Source organism: Hemiscyllium ocellatum, chromosome 1 (assembly GCF_020745735.1).
Source record: "Hemiscyllium ocellatum isolate sHemOce1 chromosome 1, sHemOce1.pat.X.cur, whole genome shotgun sequence".
Lineage (NCBI taxonomy): Eukaryota > Metazoa > Chordata > Chondrichthyes > Orectolobiformes > Hemiscylliidae > Hemiscyllium > Hemiscyllium ocellatum.
In genome coordinates, this window is record NC_083401.1 from 78384217 (window position 1) to 78405834 (window position 21618).

General features: G+C 39.2%; 1 protein-coding gene across 1 annotated transcript in view; it reads left to right on the forward strand.

Annotated features, from left to right (window-relative positions):
* Positions 1–21618, forward strand: part of LOC132818982 (vasculin-like) — a 77344-nt gene that overhangs the window by 20507 nt on the left and 35219 nt on the right. Inside the window, exons 4-6 of the mRNA XM_060830182.1 lie at positions 2696–2819; positions 5496–5716; positions 14843–14906. Of these exons, the coding sequence (XP_060686165.1) occupies positions 2696–2819; positions 5496–5716; positions 14843–14906 (409 nt within the window). The remainder of the gene's footprint in view (positions 1–2695; positions 2820–5495; positions 5717–14842; positions 14907–21618) is intronic.

The following is a 21618-nucleotide window of genomic DNA, read 5'->3' on the forward strand; positions in this document are numbered from 1 at the left end:
CTTAAGAAGGCAAATTGAACTTTGTCCTTGATTGCTAGAGGGACGGAGTTGAATAATAGAGAGGTTAAGGTGGTGAGGCAACACCTGTGTTCAGTTTTGGTCTCGCTGAGAAAGGCTGGACTGACTCTGGATGGACTGTAGGGGATAATCACTAGGTTCATTCTGGAGTTGAGGGGATTGGTTTGTGAGGAGAGCTTGAGTAAATTGGGATTATACTTATTGAATTCAGAAGAATGAGGATTTTACAGAAACATTAAAATTATGAATGGAATAGATAAGGAAGAAGCAGGGGGGTTGTTTAGACTTGCGGATGAAACTAGAACTAGGGGGCATAGGCTGAAAATGAGGCGGAGCAGATTTAGAACTGAGTTGAGGAGGAACAACTTCTCCCAGAGGGTTGTGAATCGATGGAATTCCCTATCCAGTGAAGCAGTTGAAGTGACCTCATTGAATGTTTGTTTTTAAGGTAAAGATAGATTTTTGAACAGTAAAAGAATGAAGGGTTATGCTGAGCCTGAGGGTAAGTGAAGCTGAGTCCACAAAAAGATCAGCCATGATCTTCTTGAATGGTGGAGCAGGCTCAATGGGGCAGATGGCCTACTCCTCCTGTTCCTGATGATCTCTTTCAAGGTTAGGAAAATGTTTGGGTTTTCTCTTGTTTGAAGTAATGTTAGGTAGTGGTTCAGTGTGAATGTTAGCTACCACTTGTCAAATGAAGTTTCGTTGCAGGCCTCATAAGCTACTTAATCATCGGTGAAGGTATGAATGCAAATCGATACTTTGAATAGCCACTGCATGTCTGCGCCCACGATATTGTGTTGGAGTGAAAATTGTTGAAGCAGCTGACTATGGTTGAGACAAGGATGTTGTCATGAGGAACTCCTGCAATCATGTCCCGATGGGTTGCATCACAAAATACCCAACCATTATATTTGAAAATTTAAAATTGCATTTTGCAGTTGATAGATGTATTGATTTTTGTGTTTTAAAATGTAGCTGACGGTCAAGTGAAATATTTTCAATCTACAAAAATGCTTAACTACTGAAAGGAAGGAAGAATCTAATTTTGACTACCTTTTATTTCTTTAATTGATTTATCACCAGCTCAAATAAAGGCCCCATGTAACTGTCAAATCAAGGGGTATTGTTTATTATTTTTATTTTACCTGTAGTCCCTTAGTGCTTCATCTGATAATACTCTTGGTCTGAAATGGTATTCATTTGTGGCCTTTATTCCAAAAACTGTTGTCTTTTTTGTGCTGAACATTCCCCCTGCCTCCATGGCGTTTATTTTAATTTTGATCTTGTCCCTTTCACAATCACAAACATTTAACTTTGCTTCATAAACCTACCATTAGTCTCTTATCCTTGCAACTTAACGCATCATTTACATTCTTTTTCTGTTAAGGCTCTTTTACTTCTGGTGTCCAATCTCTTTATTTGCAGGTCCACTCAATTCTATGTGCAAGACACCAGATGGTTGGCATACTAATTGTGAAGTCTTTCAGTACTGGTTAGAGGTAACAGCTTGTAACAGCTGGTGGGGGAGAGTAATAGAAGGGGAGAGAGTGAGCGTCTTAGCAGTCTGGATGCATCAATCCTTGTACTGTGGCATCTTTTAGGTTGTTTCTCCCAGTGTTTGAACAAAGTAGCAGTGAAACTGGAGCTCACAGTTGTGTTAAAACTGCAGCAATTGCTTCCACAGTCCTTGCCCTGTTTTGGTCCAGAATTCCAAAATGAAGAAAAATAATCAAAGGTGGTGTTAATCTAAGAACATAAGAGTGAAATCCACCATCCAAAATGCTGTGCTCACTATGGTGTGTTTGCACCAAAAGCAAATTGAAAGTACTATTGTGCTAGTGACGTGTAAACTTAACGTTTGTGATATGGTTCTTTCAGCTTTTGGCCTTTCATAGCCAAATTCATTAAAGGATAATGTGATTGGAGATAATAACTGAAAAAAGGACCTTTTTTGTATTATGATTATTCACAATCTATTTATTTTGAGTTTTTAGCAGTAACCTAATTAAGGTTTGAGCTTCATACTTGGGGTTTCTGAAGTATTTTTTGCCTGATTCAAGTCAGTTGCTGCACAGTATGTTGTTCTCTGCTGATGTCCAGCAAAAGAGTAGTACATGATAGGGAACCAACTGCAGAGCAGTCAGTCACTTGTTGAATTGCCAAGGGATAAAGTCCATATTGACTCTCTGGTGAGGCTCGGTGGGGAGTGCCCCTGCTGGTGGTTTCTTCTACAACTGAAAGTTGACGTACAAAATTAGCTTGACTGAGTTGACAACACTGTTTCCCTGCATCAGAAAGTTGTGGATTGAAGTCGAGCTTCAGGGCCTGTGTGTATACATGATGCAGCTAAATCTTGCTTTGTCCGAAATGCCATTCATTCAATGGGAGGTTTTTGCTGAGACACTTTTTTTTGCATTTTCTGGTTTGCGATTGACTCGTGTTTTGCTGAAAACAGATTTGTTGGCTCTTTTCATTGCTGTTTGTCGATGTTTGTTTGCTGGACACAAGATGACGAGTCTGTTGAAAAAGCAAGTGATCTCATTTTTTTAAGTCATTGTATTTAATGAAAGATGTGATATTTTATATATTCTGTATTCTTTGAATTTTGGATCTTTTCTGTTTTCTTTTCTACATCGTTGGTTTTCAATTACATTTTGTTGGTTTTATTGTATAGCAGTCACTTAATGTTGAAAAGAATCCTGAAACTTTGGTCCGACCAGAGAATCGTTATGATGTGAATCGCAGGCGACACAACTCGTCAGACAGCTTGGAGTCTTCTGGGACTCGTTCTAGTGGAGGTGTGTTAATTAATCAACTAATGTGTGGTGGGAAAGTTGTGCGTTTACAGGTAATATGTGGTGGGGTATGTTGAAAATAGTGCATTGCAATGATAGTTCAGTTTAATTAATATCTCCAATCTCAATCATGAATTTGGGATATTAAGTCCATTTTTAAAAAATTCTTTAGCTATAATGTTATGAATAACCAAGTAATATTAGCGTTTTTATAAAAGTGGCTAGTTCAATGCGGTGTGTCTTGAGCGAACATATTTAAATTAACTTATCAACCGTATTTGGTTAAAGTCAGTTTTTTTTCCTGTTAATGTTTTTGGCGTTTAATATCAAATTAATTTGCTCTTTATAGTTGATATATTTGTACACTGTCTAGTAATGCATGTTGGATATTTTCAAGTTGCAGACAAATCTTTTTCAGTAAGTATCAGGTTCATATTACTGCGTTTGCATGGACAAATGGTCACACGTTTAAAGGCTTTTAAATTAATGCTCAACCCATTCTTATGATGTAAATCATATCTCTTGTGTATCTTCAATGTGTTTTAATAACCTATATTAAAATTGGGTGAACCTAATTAAGTACAATTGATTTAATGGTGCCGCATATCCTTTTGTGGTTTGTTTCCAAAGAAGCTAAGGGCTGTAAGTACAAAACTGGCTGAAAAACAACAAAAAATAAAAGCATTCTGCTTTATGTTCCCTTATTATACAGTATCTAAAAAATCTATTGATCTCAGCTTAAAAGATACTCAGTGGTTTGAGTATTCATGGCCTCAAAGGTAGAGAGTTAGATTTACAATCCTTTTGATTTTTGAAGAAATTCTCCTTGTTCTCTTTGAACCAATACACTGAGCTAATGACCTCTAGTTTGAAACTCTAATGCCAGGGGAAGCAGGCAATCAGCATCTGCTTTTGTGTATTATTGTTTTGACATTAACTTAAATTCAAAATCATTTGTTCTGTAATCTATGGTCTTTTAATTCTCTTGAGTGTCTCATGTGATCACCTCAATTGTATAAATTATGTATTTTAAAAAGTTAATTTGACTTACTTTTGGTGCAAATAGCAACCTTCTTGACCCAGGAATCCAATATATTAAATCTTTACATCCTCCTATGCAGCAGGTATATCCTTTTTGGTTAAGGAGACAAAATCTGTATTTAGTGACATAATATCTTGTGTCTGATCTCTGTGTTATATAATTGCATTTGAACTCCAACCCCCTTGAAATAAAGACTAACATACCATTTACTATTGTCACATGATTTTCTGTTTCATGGAAAAGAATTCCCAAAGTCTAATTGTTCACCATTGTAAAACTTTTCTCTCAAAGTGCGCATTTTCACTTTTTGCCATATACATTGCCCACTTGGTTAACAAAGATATTTTCCTTTACAGACTCTTTTGTGCCTTCCTTGCAGTTTTTTTTGACACTGCAGTGTGGTTTTCAAACTTGGCTTTTTTTTATATTTGGTCTTCTCAGCTGTGACATAGACTGTAAACAGCCAGGGCTCCAGCACCAATCATGGTGACTTCCCACTAGTTAGAACCTGCCAATCCAAAAATGACTTGTTTATTCTTCCTGAGTTTTCTGTCTATCAAACCAGTCCTCAACACATTACCCAAATTTCATGAACTTAATTCTTGCATACCATCTCTTGTATGGTCAGGTATTGAACGATGATCTAAATATACTACATTGAATGGACCTCTTTTATTTGTTACTAGTTATAACGTGACAATAAAAATTGGGCAATTACGATTTGGCAAACAATTTCATTTTGATAAAGCTATGTTGATCACAGCAATGACTCAACTGAAAAATTAATTGAAGCAATGTCAGGTTGCTTTTTTCTGCAATTTAACTTGATTCCTGGGCAAGGATAGTTTTTATGGTGTGTTTGGAACATTCTCATGATTTTAGAAGTTTTTGCACCAAGTCACATTTGCTAAATACCCCTGTGTGTGTTGACCTACATGGGCTCCCAGACAAACAATTCCTTGATTTTCTTTCAAGTTATTTCCCAAATCTACAGAGATCTAAGCTGTTAGAATTCTAGCCTTTTGATCACCTGAGGTTTTAATTGCACTGCAAGTGATTGTTGTGCCATCAGTTTTAAATGTCCCATGCTCTGGAATTCTACTACAAAAATTCTCTGCTTGTTTGACACTCATTCTCCTTCGCATCTACTCCTTTTGACCAAACTTTTGGCTGTATCCCATCAAATTTCCTTATTTATCTCTGCGATTACTCTTTGAAGCATCGTGAGATATTTTGGTCTTGAAGTTGCATACAGAAAGATATATTCTTGTGCTAATTAGCATGCACGAACAGTGAGAAACTGTATAATATACCTGATTTTCTTGGTTATTCAAGTCCTTAGGCAGACTAGGTTTGATGTCTGCTACTTTAAGCTTTTTCCTGTCACTTTGTTGAAACAGCATTCGATCAGGTTACCTGTTGTTGATTCCAGAATGTTAGGAATCATGCCACATGATCCTGTTGTTTTTGGTTTTAAATAAGGTGTCTTGAATTGATGTAAAAAATTGATTTCTTCTTTGAAAATATATTGACATCAAACTTTTCTATTGTGGGTTGCATTTTGGCTAGGATTATTATCAAACTCATGTCACCTTTCTTGCCTTATTGTTTGCAAATAAAATATGTTTGGTTTGCAGGAAACTTTGGAAGAAAAGAGAAAAATGGTTGGCGGTCACAAGGACGGGGCACAGAAAGTGTAAATCCAAGAAGTGGCTACCATGGAGGGAATCCCCGTCCTCGAAGTGGTACTTTCCATGGAGGAAAAGCCCCAGCATTGCATGAGAATAACTTAACAGAAGATGAAAATGGGAAAAAGGAAGAAAAGAAGAAATCTAAGCAGTTTGAGGCTGAAGATTTTGTAGGTTGATTTTTTAAAAAAAAATCTTTGACAAATCATTGACTTTAACAGCTATTTTGATTGTAAATTCATGAAATAATCTGACCTATTTGATGTTTGTGGTTGAGCAATAGGCCATCGCCATCTGATTTACCATGTTAGGGGTGTGTTTGGAAGCCATTTCATTAGATGAATGCATGATGCAAGAAATTTTATAATTTGAGTTTGTTGATGATGTTCATCCTTTTTCTAAAAATGTTTTTTGGATTATGCAGAGGGGTTTTCCTCCATTTGAGCAGTCTGCCATCATGAAAAGTTAACTTTTTTTAAAAAATTGTGTTCCTGGCACTATTGCGAGTCTAAATAATTGCCCACTCTGATCTGTAGTTTCTCTTAGGGCACCTCTCTGCCAGGTACACAAAAATACTCAACTTCTCTCATCAATTAAAATCAAATATATTTTGGGGGTGCATCTGAAAAACAAAATGTAACCTGATTAGCATTACAAAGATTCATGAATGTTCAGAGTTGGAATTGAAGAATGCTTTTTAAAATCCTTCTAATAGCCAAACATCATTCTAAGTTGTTACATTAGTTCTTTTTACTGATATCATCCCCACTGCTTCAGTGAGCAACTTATTTACTTTTTATGAAACTGACTCTCTGATAAGTTTTTATTTCTTGATGAGGTTCTATTGTTCTGGTGCTCTTTTCCCCAGTTGCTTGTCTCACTCCATTATATTGTATTAGATAATTTAAATAGACTTAAAAGGAATAAAGGTTTTGTCTCAAGTTATCCATTTATTGGATCAGTGTAAGAGTACATTCATTTATGATGAGATAGGGATTGTGAATACATACAGGATCAGCATGCTCAATGAAATATTATACAATCTAACAACATGAAGTAAGATTTTGGCTAATGTAATGTGCATTGGGCATGTCGAACATTTGGAATTAATAAACAAACCTAATGCTTACTGATTTGAAGCATCTTAAAATCATAAGAGATAGGAGCAGAATTAGGCCATTTGGCCCATCGAGTCTACTTCACTACTTTATCATGGCTGATATGTTTCTCAACCCTATTCTCCTGCTTTCTTCCTGAAATCCTCGATCCCTTTTACTAATCAAGAAAGTTTCTATGTCTGTCATAAAAATAACTTGCCCTCTGTGGCATGGTTCCACAGGTTAATTACACTCTCTAGCTGAAGAAATTTCTCCTCATGCCAGTTCTAAAGGGTTGTCCTTTCACTAAGGCTGTGCCCTTGGGTCCTAGTCTCTCCTAGTGGATCATCTTCTTCATGTCCTCCACGCCCCTCAGAATTCCGTAAGTTTAATCAGATCTCTCCCTCGTCCTTCTGGACTCCAGTGAGTACAGACCCAGTGTCCTTTTATGACAAGTTCTTCAACCCTGGGGTTATTCTTGTAAAATATTGTCAATTTTTTACTAATACTTAATGATACGATGTTGAGAACTTTTTAAGAAGCATGTTGCACCCTCCTATGAGATTGAATGATATTTTATAGCTGTAAAACTACATCCATCTTTCAACATTCTTGTCTTATGTTTAAGAACAGGAAGGTTGTCTTGAAGTTAACTCTGGAAGTAGGCAAAGTATGAGGTCTACATGGCCAAGGTATCAGTATTTGCCTTTTCTGAACTATTATAGTCCATGTAATGGTACTTTCACAATGCTTTTAGGTTGTGCTAGCTGCCGTTTTGATAAATGTCCAAGTCCGGATAGTGAGAATCACAGAGGGACATATGCCATGCCCTCATGTACCCATGTCCATGTGGATTTGTAAATTTGTAAGGATGATGATAAAACCTTGGTGAGCTGCTAGGTGAAAGTGAGGACTGTAGATGCTGGATATCAGAGTCCAGGTTAGAGTGGTGCTGGAAAAACGCAGCAGGCCAGGTAGCATCTGAGGAGCAGGAAAATTTCTGGCAGGAGCCCTTCATCAGGAATGAGGCTGGGAGCCTCTAGGGCAGAGAGATAAATGGGAAGAGGGTGGGGCTGGGGAGAAGGTGGCTAAGCATACAATAGATGGATAGAGATAGGGGTGAAGGTGATAGGTTGGAGAGGAGGGCAGAGCGATAGGTGGGAAGGAAGAAAGGCAGATAGGACATGAGGAAGGTGCTGAGCTGGAAAGTTGGAACTGGAGTAAGGCGGGGGTGGAGGGGAAACTCATGAAGTCCACATTGATGCCCTGGGGTTGAAGTGATCCGAGGCGGAAGATGAGGAGTTCTTCCTCCAGATGTCGGGTGGTGAGGGAGTGGCGGTGGAGGAGGCCCAGGATCTACATCTCCTCGGCAGAGTGGGAGGGGGAGTTGAAATATTTGGCTACTGAGTGGTAGGGTTGATGGTGCGGGTGTCCTGGAGATGTTCCCTTAAGGGCTATGATAAAGGGCTTCTGCCTGAAACGTTGATCTTTCCTGATCCTTGACTTCTGCCTGACCTGCTGTGCTTTCCCAGCACCACTCTCATCTCGGTGAGCTGTTGCAGTGCATTCATCACTTAGGAATTGCACTATCCATGATATGTTGATCATGGAAGATTGAATGCTGAGGCCGATAGATAAAGTAGCAATCAAGTGGGGTACTTTTCATGGATTGTATAGAGCATGAATGTTGTTGCATCTAGTGTGTATCAGGCAAGTGAATAGTATTTTATCATATTCTTGACTTGTGCATATGTTTATTGGCAAGCTTTCGGGGATTCGTGGATGAATTGCTTAGTGAACACAATTCTGACTTATTACAGCAGGTAAGATATGTTATGTCGATAGTCCAGAGGCATTTCTGATAACTGACCACCAAGTCTCTGATATGAGCGATCATGGTGTCATTGAATGCCAGGTGGATGTGATTAGCTTGTCATTGAGAAAAGATTATCACTTGGTAAGCGTTAAGTTTGTTTTGTTACTTAGTGTCTATATAGATCTTAGGAAAGCATTTCACCAAAGTACTGGATAAAAGCCTGGTTAATGGGCCCTTGAGTAAGCAGGGTCTGTGTCAAATTGGGTTAAAAGGAATTTCCTACAGAACTGAAAACAGCAGGTTTTTCTAAATATTTGTTTTTAAGACTGGAGGATTGTAGATAGTGATGTTTCCTAAGCATCAGGAGCAGGACCATTGCTTTTCTTGCCACATATAAAAACTTGGATTGTTGACGGGAAAATATAAAATTTCCATGTCTAACTTCTGAGGATTGTACTTATCAACTACAATGGGATGCAGGCTTGCAGATTAGGCAGAAAAGTCACAGATGGAGTTTAATAAAGAGAAGTGTGATGTGAGGACCCAGTGACATTTAATTGCATGGCTCTGAAGAGCATCTGCAGCAGCACAAAGGCCTAGGATTGCATGTACATTGATCTCTACAGGGGAGCTGCACTTTACGGAAGATGTGAAGATCGATGAGAGCGTGCAGAAGAAAATTACCAGAATAATTTTAGTTATGCTGTTAGATTGGAGGAGCTGGGGGTTGTTTCACTTGGAGAAAAGACTGAACGGAGATTTATTGAACTGTACATATTTTTGATAAGTTGAAACAATGCAAATGAGGAAAGTCTGTTTCTTTTATCACAAAAGACCTGGGACTGACTAACCATAAAAGTGGTGGAAGTAGAGATAGTTAATGACTTCAAGCAGAAAGGAGTGAGCTTGCAATGCTGTGGGATCCAATGGGAAATGGGATTGATTAGGTTAGTCTGAAGAACTAATTCAAACCCAGTTGGCCAAGTGGCTGCATTCAGTCTGGCTCTGGCCTGGTTTTGTCCAGGTCTTGTTGCATGCAGGCATGGATTGCTTCTTTCTGAAATTTTGAATTAAGCTGCATGTTGCAATAATCAGTGAACTTCTAATGTTATGATTAAAGGCAAGTTCATCAATGAAGTGGCTGAAGAAAGTTTGGGATTGCATTGCTTCTTTTGAGAAACAGCTGCAGTGACATCCTGGAGCTGAAAAGATCATAGATCTCCAGCAATCACAGCCATCTTCCCATGCCAATTATGACTCCAACCAATGGACAATTTTCCCTTTGTCTCCACTGACTTCTCTTTTTTTTTGCTTAGGCTCCTTGATGCCACATTTGGTGGAACACAGCCTTGGTATTAATTATTGCAAATAACTGTTGGCACTCGACAATTACATTGTTTCCAACAGTTGGTTTAGTCTTATCTTTTTGTTGACCAAAAAAACCTTAACAGTTTTCAACCCAGTTAATATTCATGCTGTTCGGGATGTAGGTCATTCTGGAGCACAGGTCTTCAGCAGTATAGACTGATTAGCAGAATGACCTAATCTAGTCCACTTTCATGTGGTCATCCAGTGCAACTAAATGCCATGTGAATTGACTGAAGTAGAGTATCTATGATGGTGATATGAGAAAATTCAGCAAGAATTTGCCGTTGATCTTCTAGAAGAAGGCTATTGTAAATGCTTCATTGTTACCTTTTACAATCATTGTTGGAATCTGCCATTATTCAAAGTGGAGGTTTTCAGTTTAGTGGGTAGGGGGAAAACAGTGAAGACAGGCCTTGGTCTTTGCAGACTGAATGGAAGTTACTCCAAATCATGCTGTCATTGCCATACACATCCATAATGGATAGTTTGAAGGACAATGAATGTTGGTTATATTCTGTTGTTTTGACATGGAATACAAGAGACAAGTTTGTAATCATTACACACTGTTTATATCCGTTCAATATCAGTTGTGATTCTGTTTGCTCTTTGCTCTTTCTTTGTCACCTGAAACCATATGTTTAAATTCTCCTTCATAGCTGCCTCCTTATTCTGGCTTTGTTTTGATCCAGCTTATTCTTTACCACTTCACTGTCTTGAAAATGGTTCCAGTTGACCTTCGACCCTGGATAACTGACCACTTTACTCTCCTCTGTGCTACCATACATGGATATACACCTCCTAAGATGCTGAAATCAATGTTTTGTTGTTTGTTTCAATTGTGCTTGCTCCAGTGTCTGACTTCTGTTCCCTAATTCCATAACCACCTCCAATCTACAACCCACAAGAATTTTGCATTCTTAGAGCTCTAGTCTCTTGTACATCTTAGTACTTTCAAGCCACTATATCTTCAGCTGTGGCTGCTTTAAAGACTCTGGAAAATTCTTCATAAATTTCTGAATATCTTTTTAAAGTTGATACATTGATGATACTCTTCCTGTCTGATTTTATGCACTTGTTTAAAATTTGAGGGGGCAACCGATGTAAAAGAAACCAATACAAATGAATTCGTTTTCTTATGTGCAACTTTCTCCTTAATCATAGGCTTAAAGCTTCGTGCAGTTTTGCACTTGATTTCACCAGCATGGATGTATTCATCTTGATGCTCTTTGGTGGAACATTAAGTGGAGGCATTATTCAAGCCTTCGAGTGTGATATTTCCAAATCGTTGGAAACTTGAGAGCTGTGATAATCAATGCTTTATTGCATTTAACGAAGTTATTCAAAACTAACGCCATAATTTTGGAAGGATAGAATAGTCAGTCTAACGCAAGATTTCATAAACCACTCTGCAAGTCCAATCAGCTACTTTGTATCTATTTAGTAATTTCTTCCTCCTTTTGTCTGGTGCTCTGAGAGGTTCTCCTACTTCCTGATCTAACTGTATCTAATATTTTAAACTATGAAACCAGTTCCTGTTATTGAGGAACTTGATGAACCTGGTTGTTCCTCTTACCTGCCAGCATTAGATAAATGCACTTGTGGTGACATTATGAGATGTTATATTGTGTGGTTAAATGGTGAAGAAGGATCAATTATTCATTTGAGGAAAGTTTGTTTTGTCCAGTTGTTTCGTATTTGGGGCTGAATTCTCCTTTTCTTGAGTGAATTGATTTCTTTGGCTATCAAATAGAAACATGAGCTATGTCAATTATGATTCCATGTATGTTAACTAAAAAGAACAGGACATCTTGGTGTAAACAACTGAGAGATTGATGCAATTGGTGATTGATGTGTAAACCAGTGAAACTGAAGATCTGAATAGTGATTAGCTGGATAGTGATTGATTGTGTAGTCAGAAGTAGTCTTTCAGACTTGTTTGTTTGTTTGTTTGTTTGTTTGTTAACTTGTCTCCGAGAAGATGAAAGAAATGCAAATGTGGATAGATGTGAGATTTACCATATGCAGTTAACATGAAATTGAGGCATTTTAATGTACTGACCCCTGAATCATTACATCATTCAAGATGATTGGGTGAAAGACAGACTTGCACTCCTGGGCGAAAGTGATGACTGCAGATGCTGGAGATCAGAGTTAAGGTTAGAGTTGTCAGCAGGCCAGGCAGCATCTGAGGAGCAGGAAAAAAACCATTTCGGGCAGGAGCCTTTAATCAGAAATTTCTGATGGCTCCTGCCCGAAACATCGTTTTTTTTTCATGCTGCCGGACCTGTTGTGCTTTTCCAGCACTACTGATCTTGCACTCATATAGTTCCTTTCCTGCTTTTGGGATGTCTCAAAGTTGAAGAACCTTTTAAAAAATGTAATTTAGTAAAGGTAAACTGATTGCAAGGGACAAAGGAGAGAATATCTGAGGCTTTTCCCCCAGTTTTTTAAATTGCGATGCAGTCTGTCTTTGAAGGCCTATTTACTATGGTGTTTTTTTTCAGCCAAAGTGTTGAAATACTTACCTGCAGCACAATATTCTCAGGGCCTTGAGAATCAAGTGCCTGTTTGCTTTCTTTATCTTGATGACTTTTTAATTATGAGCATACCAACGTTTTCTGCAGAAAGCCACATTTCGGAGGGATTTATGTCACAGGTAACATTTTAAGAGAGCTATTTTCAGGCAGTCTGATTACACATTCGGCTTCTCCATTCTCCTTTTGAACTGTTCAATTTTCCCTGGTCTTGCCATCTGATGCTTTGGGAGTATGTCATTGGCTTTTGAGATTGTCAATATACTCTAGTCAAACTGGACATTTTTCGGGGTATCATTCAAACTGATTTGAATTTGTTTTTGTCTCCAGACAACAAGCTAATAGAGTTATTTGACCAAGTGTTACATTGTTGCCTTATTGAGAACACTTGGTGCTGTGTCTGGTAGTTCTGTTCTTTTTGGCTCTCTCAACGTATACCCACATCTTCTTAACATTGTATTTAACTTTTTTAAGGAAATTAGGTATGTATTTAGAGTCATAGATGTACAGCATGGAAACAGACTCTTCGTGAGAAACAGTGATGGCGAATATATCAGACTACTTACCCATTTCCCAACCACCCCTTGCTTTACATGCTGGAGAAATGCCATAGAAACCAAGAAATTCAGGATCTAGATTTCTACTTCATGTCTTGCATACCATCTTGCTTATTTATTGTCCATTGGGAAAAAAAATTTCCAGATAGTGAAAAGCAGTCATTAGTCTTGTCCTAGATTATGATCTATGTGACATGAATGTTCCTTTACTGTAAAACAATCTAATGTTGAGTAACCATAAGGAACATCACGGTTGATCGGATATAATTATGTGTCTTGCTAACTACACTCGCTCCACGAACATCACACTTGCTGCCAAATTAAGCTGATGTGTGCTCTGACTTTGAACAATGCCTATGGAGATCTGCTAGTGTTTTAAAATTTCTGCATAAAATGTCAGCTTTTTCACTGAAACTAGTGATGAAGAAGTGCAACTGGGTGATTTCTATATTTAAATATTTTATTAAAGGTCCATCTATTGATATTTGATCTATTTGGCTTCATAAAGTTTTTAAATGATTGCTGCACAAGGACTTAGTTGGGTTTTTAGTTCAACTTCCTTAGATTATGGTATCAGATTTTTTAAAAAATTAGTTTGTCCTTTTATATTTATCATTGAAAGAGGTGGTCACATCATTGACACACTCACCTTGGATATTTCATGTAAATTGTATGCAACTCGTTCTGTTAATAAAACATAAGTTTCTAGAAATCTGTTTATAATGCTGTTGTATGTTCACAATTTGAAAGCTTTGTGATGAGAAATTTGGATTTGTAACTCTTTTCCTGAGGACAAATGACCAGTCATGTTGCAAAGTTAACTCTAGCATACGGTTAGCAGCGTCATTACGTCAGGTATTTTATTCTAGGCAGAAGCTAAAAGTGACTTTGTGGCTTTTGAAATGCACGATGTTGATAGAAACTCATGAGCCTGTCAGGCAGTGACGGATAAGGTTCCTTACAGGCCCTTCGACCCAACAAGTCCACACCAACCATCCGAAGAATGACCTATCCAGACTCATTCCTCTACCTTCCCCTAAATTGACCCATGACTAATGCATCTAACACTATGGGCAATTTGGCATGGCCAATTCACCTGACCTGCATATCTTTGGATTATGGGAGGAAACCAGAGCACCAAGAGGAAATCCACGCAGACACTGGGAGAATATGCAAACTCCACACAGGCAGTCGCCTAAGGTGGGAATCAAATCAGTGTCTCTGGCGATTGTAGGCAGCAGTGCTAACGACTGTGCCACCTGGAGATGTGAAATTTCTCTGGAGGAAGAAAATAAAACGAGAGGTTACGTTTTGTCTCTCTGAGTTTTACCCAATGCAAAATCAGAAGTTGCTGAAAAGCTGTGTGTCTTTGAAGAGAAGTGAGTTAACGGTCTGTGTTCTGTAACCCTTCCTCAGAATTGTACTGAGGAAGGGTCACCAGGCTGTGAACACTTTACTGATTTCTCTTCACAGACCTGAGTTTTTCCAGCAACCTCCGCTTTTGTTCCTGACTTACAGCATCTGCAGTTTTAGTTTTACCAAATATTTGCATTGGATGCTTAGGAGAATTTTGCCTTTTTTGAATTGAGATTCTGTGTGAAGACGAGGAATTTTCTTTATTGAGATTATCTGCTTTTATCCTTGTCTCCCATTGTCTACACAGAAACACTTCCACTTGATTCGTGGATACCTACAAACACTCCAAGCACCTACACATACGATGCCTGAGTTTCTTAAAGTAACAGAATAGGAGCATTATTAGTGATATAAGGAGAAAAAGTTGTATCATTCAGTCTTGTCAGTCCCAGAGCATTGAATTGATTTCAGTGAGACCCAGTTTGTTATGTTTCACTGAGGTTGAATTTTTCATGTTGGCAAGCATGTCTCTAAACCATATAATTCCTGCTTTTGTTTTTCCTTCCAGCCATCGCTTAATCCTGAGTCTAAAAAAGAATTTGGCAAGAACAAATCCATTGCAGGTGTATGGGGTGAGTTACTAACCAATTCTTAGTTATCATTTGCAATTTTTAACCAGTACAAAAGAATTAAATCTACATGTAATAATATTTTAGTTTAAGAATTTCCAAGTCTCTTTCGGCTGCATAATTCCAAACTAAAGTAGCTAGGGCATATGGGAGAAGTTTGAATACATTAGTTTTAATGTGTTTCAAGTTATTGACATCATTCCCTTCCCATTCTCCCCCCAACCTCTCTTTTATTAGCACTAATAACAGATCAACAAAATTGCAGAACAAACAGCAGACAGTGAAATACAATGTGGCAACTGGCTCAATTGGTACTGTCTGAGTCAGAAAGTTGTGTGTTTTTAAAGTCCAATCCGGGTTTGATTGCCACACTGTAGACTATTATGTCGCTGCAGGATCAAGGGAATGCTGTATGTCAAAAATGGTGATAACTTGAGTCCCTGTGTGCTCTGTTTTGGGTCTTGAAGATTTCATGCTATTATTCATCTCTCAATTTATTCATACGAAAGCTGATCACATGGTCATTACTGCACAGCTGAGAGTTTACTGCTATATTTACGCATTATAACACTGACTATGATTGAAAATTTATTTAATTAAATGTTAAACTTGGGCACCTGGTACTTGCGCTATATAAATTTTAAAAATATAAGCTTGAGTTGTCAGAGCTTGATGAGCTTTAATATTTTTTAGGGTTGCTCGAGCCTTGTAGAAAGATGCTTAGCCCTACTTACTTCCTGTGAAGCAACGCAAGGTTGAGTAGATGTATTTCATTCAACAAAGTGACAACTACAGAATCTGTTAACTGGATAAGTAAAATAAATTGCTAAATACTTGATACAGACCTAATAATGAGATTTCTTTCTTCTCAATTTTATGTTCAACCATATTGAAGTACGATGTTACTTCAGTAGTTGTTTCTTTCTTAATTCCAATCTCTGATCAATCCATATCTCTGTAATAAACAGCATATGAATTTAAAACAAAATGCTTCCCTCTATTCAGAGAGAAGGCATTGGTGGAGGATGATCTCGGAGAAGGCAATGTAGAGTTTAATTTACATTGAAAAGTAAGAGGTGTTGTGCATCTTGAAATATTAAAGTCAATAAGTCCCGGGTCCTGCTGAGATCTATCCCAGAATATTGAGAAGGGCAAGAGAACATAATTACTGGAGCATCTCTGTGTCCGCATAGGCCACAGGTGAGGTCTTTGAGGACTAGAGAATAGCCAATGTTGTCCCATTGCTTAAGAAGGGTAGTAAGGATAATCTGGGAAATTACAAGCCTGAGTCTCACATTGGTATGGAGATTATTGGAAAAGATCAAGATAAGATCTATGTACATTTAAAAGCAAATGGACTGAGTAACAATAAAATGGTTTGTGTGGGGGCAGATGTGCCTCACTAACTTGATCAGGTGTTTTGAGTAGGTGATTAGGATGATTGAGGGATATTGTCTACATGAACTTCAGTGAAGCCTTGACAAGGTCCCTTATGGAAGACTGGTACAAAAGGTGAAGCCACATGGTATAAGTGGTAAGATGTATACAGAACTGGCTGCATTATCAGAGTCAGAGCGAGTGGCAGAATGATACTTTTTTGGATTGGAGGGCTATGACTAGTGGCGTTCCAAAGGGATCAGTGCTGGGATCTCTGCTGTTCGTGATCTACGTAAATGAGGAGTAATTGGTAAGTTTGTGAACAATACAAAGATTGGTGAAGTTGTGGATAGTGTGCAGGATGATTGTTAGCGAATTAATTGGAAGTATGGGCAGAAAAATGGCAGATGGCGTTTAATATAGAACATAGAACATAGAAGGATACAGCGCAGTACAGGCCCTTCGGCCCTCGATGTTGCGCCGACCGAATCCTACCTAACCTATACTAGCCCAATAACTTCCAAATGCCTATCCAATGCCAGCTTAAATGACCATAAAGAAGGAGAGTTCACCACTGATACGGGCAGGGCATTCCATGAACTCACAACCCGCTGTGTGAAGAATCTACCCCTAACATCTGTCCTATACCTACCACCCCTTAATTTAAAGCTATGTCCCCTAGTAACACCTGACTCCATTAGCGGTAAAAGGTTCTTAGTATCTACCCTATCTAAACCCCTAATCATCTTATACACTTCTATCAGATCTCCCCTAAACCTTCTCTTCTCCAATGAGAACAGCCCCAAGTGCCTCAGCCTTTCCTCATAAGATTTTCCTACCATTCCAGGCAACATCCTGGTAAACCTTCTCTGCACTCGTTCTAAAGCTTCCACATCCTTCCCATAGTATGGCGACCAAAACTGCACACAATACTCCAGATGAGGCCTCACCAGAGTCTTATACAACTGCAACATGACCTCAGGACTCCGGAACTCAATTCCTCTGCCAATAAAGCCCAGTACACCATATGCCTTCCTCACAGCACTATTTACCTGGGTGGCAACTTTCAGAGATCTGTGTACATGGACACCAAGATCCCTCTGCTCATCCACACTACCAAGCAGCCTACCATTAGCCCAGTAATCCATCATCTTGTTATTCCTACCAAAGTGAACGACTTCGCACTTGGCTACATTGAATTCCATTTGCCACATTTCCGCCCAGCTCTGCAACTTATCTATATCCCGCTGTAACCTACCACTTCCTTCCTCACTATCCACAACTCCACCGACTTTTGTGTCATCCGCAAACTTGCTTACCTAGCTTTCAAGTCCTTCCTCTAGATCATTTATAAAGATAACAAAAAGCAATGGTCCCAAAACAGATCCTTGTGGTACACCGCTAGTAACTGCACTCCAAGATGAACATAGTCCATCAACTACTACCCTCTGTCTCCTTCCAGCCAGCCAATTCCTAATCCAAACCTCTAATGTATCCTCAATGCCATACCTCCGAAGTTTTAGCATTAGCCTACCATGGGGAACCTTATCGAACGCCTTACTAAAATCCATATACACAACATCTACTGCTTTACCCTCATCCACTTCCTTAGTCACCTTCTCAAAGAACTCAATAAGGTTTGTGAGGCACGACCTGCCCTTCACAAAACCATGCTGGCTATCCCTGATCACGTTATTCCTACCCAGATGTTCATAAATCTTATCCCTTACCATTCTCTCTAAGACTTTGCCCACCACTGAAGTCAGACTCACTGGCCTATAGTGAGTAGGGCTATCCCTACTCCCTTTCTTGAACAATGGGCCCACATTCGCTATCCTCCAGTCCTCTGGTACTATTCCCGTTGACAATGACGACATAAAAATCCAGGCCAATGGCTCTGCTATCTCCTCCCTAGCTTCCCATAGGATCCTGGGGTAAATGCCATCAGGCCCAGGAGACTTAGCTATATTCATCCTTTCCAATATTCCCAAAACCTCTTCCCTGCATATTTCCAGGGCATCCATTCTAATTATTTGTGATTCCATATTCACATCAGCAACAGTGTCCTGTTCCTGAGTGAATACTGATGAAAAGTACTGATTTAATGTCTCTCCAATCTCCTCCGCCTCCACACACAACTTCCCACTACTATCCTTGACTGGACCGATACCTACCCTAGTCATCCTTTTATTCTTGACATACCTATAGAAAGCCTTTGGGTTTTCCCTAATCCTACCAGCTAAAGACTTTTCATGTCCCCTTCTCGCTTCTCTTAGCTCCCTCTTTAGCTCCTTCCTGGCTACCTTATAACTCTCAATCGCCCCTACTGAACCTTCACGCCTCATCTTTACATATGCCGCCTTCTTCCCTTTCACAAGGGACTCCAATTCCTTACTAAACCATGGCTGCCTCACAAGGCCCTTTACACCATGCCTGACTGGTACATACCTATCGAGGACACGCAGTAGCTGCTCCTTGAACAATCCCCACATCTCATTAGTGTTCTTCTCTTGAAGCCTGTTTTTCCAATCCACACATCCTAAGTCATGCCTCACTGCATCATAATTTCCCTGCCCCCAGCTATAGCTCTTGCCCTGCGGCGCACGATTATCCCTCTCCATCACTAAAGTAAAAGTCACCGAGTTGTGGTCACTGTCCCCGAAGTGCTCACCTAGATAATCCAGATAAATGTGAGTTGATGCATTTTGGAAGGTCAAGTACAGGTGAAAAATATACAGTGAATGGCAGAACCTTGAGTATTGATATGCAGAGAGATCTGGGTGTACACAGGTCCATACATCACGGAAGGTGGCAGTGCAGGTAGATAGGCCCTTTTTTTTTTAAAATTACCTTATGGCACGCTCCCCTTCTTTGGGTAGGGCACAGAGTATAAGATAGACAAGTTATACTGCAGCTTTATACAACTTCAGTTAGACCTCACTTAAAATATTGCATAAAGTTCTGGTCACCCCACTACCAGAAAAGGGATGCTTTGCAGGGGGTGCAGAAAAGGTTTCCCAGGATGTTGCCTGGTATGAAGGATTTTCACTCTGAAGGAACAGTTGGATACACTAGGTTTGGCTTCACTGGAACGCAAAGGCAATCTGATAGAAGTTTATAAGATTGTGAATGGAATGGTTAGTGTGGAAACTGAGGCTTTTTCCCAGGGTGGAGACGTCAGTTATTGGGGACACGGGTTTAAGGTGCAAGGGGATGTTTTTAAAAAAAAAAATGAGGCAACTTCTTCACAAAGGGTAGTGAGTGCCTGGAATGTGCTGCTAGAGGAGGTGGTGGAAGCAGACTCAGTAGCAGCATCCAAGAAGCACCTGGGTGAATACATGAATAGGAAGGGAATAGAGAGATACAGATCCTGTAAGTGAAGACTTTGTTTTAGCATGGAAGGATAAAATGTGGCTGCACAGCTTGGAGGGTTGAAGGGCCAGTTCCTGGGTTATATTGTTCTTTGTTCACATAACTGTGGTTTCATTGATCCAATTGATGTGTGTCTATTTACAATGCTGATCTGACATTCCTCACGGCCACTTTTCTCCCCTTTCTTGGTAATCCAAGATTCGCCTACCAATCAAGAATCTATCTCTGTCTAAACACATGCAAGAATTCTGCCTCTGCAACTCTCTGTGGCAGGGAGTTCTGAAGACATTTGAGACTCTGAAGAAGTGCTTCCTCGTGTCAGTCTTACATTGGCACCCCTTTATTCTAAGATTATGCCCTCTGGTCTGAGACTTTCCCATGAGAGGAAACATCCTCTCAGCACTTATCCTGTCAAGGCCTTTCAGAACACTGTGTATGTTTCCACGAGATCACCTCTCCTCCTCCTCAACTCCAGTAAATGGAATCGCAGTTTGTTCAACTGTTACTCTTAAAATAATACCTCTCTACCAGGGATCATCTTCATGAACCTTCTCTGAACTGCCTCCAATGGAATAACCTTCCCTTTAATAAGGTGACCAAAATTGCTCACAGTACTCTAGATGTGGTCTCGCCAGCCTTCTAAGTAGCAATAAGATTTCTGTACTCGTTTACTACAACCCCTTTGAAAAAAGGGCTGATATTCCAATCCCACAGACAATATTTGAGCTATTTCTTATTCCAGCAGTTAAAGCACACAGTTAATCTACTCTCATTATTGAAGCACCTATATTTTTAGGACTAGGTTCCTGTATAGGTTATCCCCAGTGTCAGTAATTTCCCAGATATATATATATGGCACAATATCAGTAATTGGGGCAACAATTATAATCAGTGATCTTTCATAATTTTCTTTTTGTCCACACCACATTATGTAATATTTTTGTTCAAAAATATGACAATGTAAACTAGTTTTTTTTCCCTGTTGAAGAATCATGGTTTTAAATTTCCTGTTTCTTGGTGTCACAACAGTGTAACTTGGATATGTTTCAAGTTTGTTTCATTTATGAAAGGCACAGCAAGAGGGATTAAGGTGATGGAAATTATCTTTGTGACTAAGTTTTTATTTGATACAATCCTAAGAATGCAAAAATAAGAATTTAGGAGCAGGTGTAGACAGTTCAGTCCCTTGAGCTTCCCTGCCACTTGATACAGTCATGGCCTCAACTTTGCTTTCCTGTGACCCCTCAATAACCTTCAACCCAATTATAAAGTAAAAATCTCCTCCTCATTGTCCCAACATCCACTCCTCTCTGGGCTAGTGAATTGCACAGATTCACAACCCCTTTGAGAAGCAATTTCTCCTCATCTCAGTTTTAGAATGAGGGATGACAAATTTAAAACAGCGACCTCTTGTACTTTGTGCGCCACATGAGAAAATATTCTTTTTATCAATCCAGTTAGATCTCATTCTTAACTCCAGAGCATAGACCTAAACTGTTCAATCCAAGGCTTTGAAGCTTGGTGTAAGTATATAGCTTAAATCTGACAACTTCGTGCCATTCAGGTCAAAGGGATTGTAGGGCAACTTTAAAAATCTGCTGCATTATAAGGGAACCAGTTGAAGTAGAGTCACAGGTGAAGAATAAGACTTTGAACTTTATAGCTACTTGACAATTATTAACGTGTACTGATCGTAATGAAGTTAACCACATGGAATATGAGTTCCCCGATTGGGGCAGTTATTCCGGTCTAATCAGGGAACCCTAGCTGACAGATTAAAACAGTGGTGTCAGACTTCCATTCATTCTAAGAGCTGGCTCACAAGCAGCTGGATTAGTGTCAAGGACACTCCACGTGTAAATAAAGGGTGACTTGGTGACAGGATACCTGCCTCTGGAGTTATTTCAGTGGCGACAAGAGGAAAGGGTCGCTCCCGAAGATATTCACTTCCAACAGTCCTCTTTGA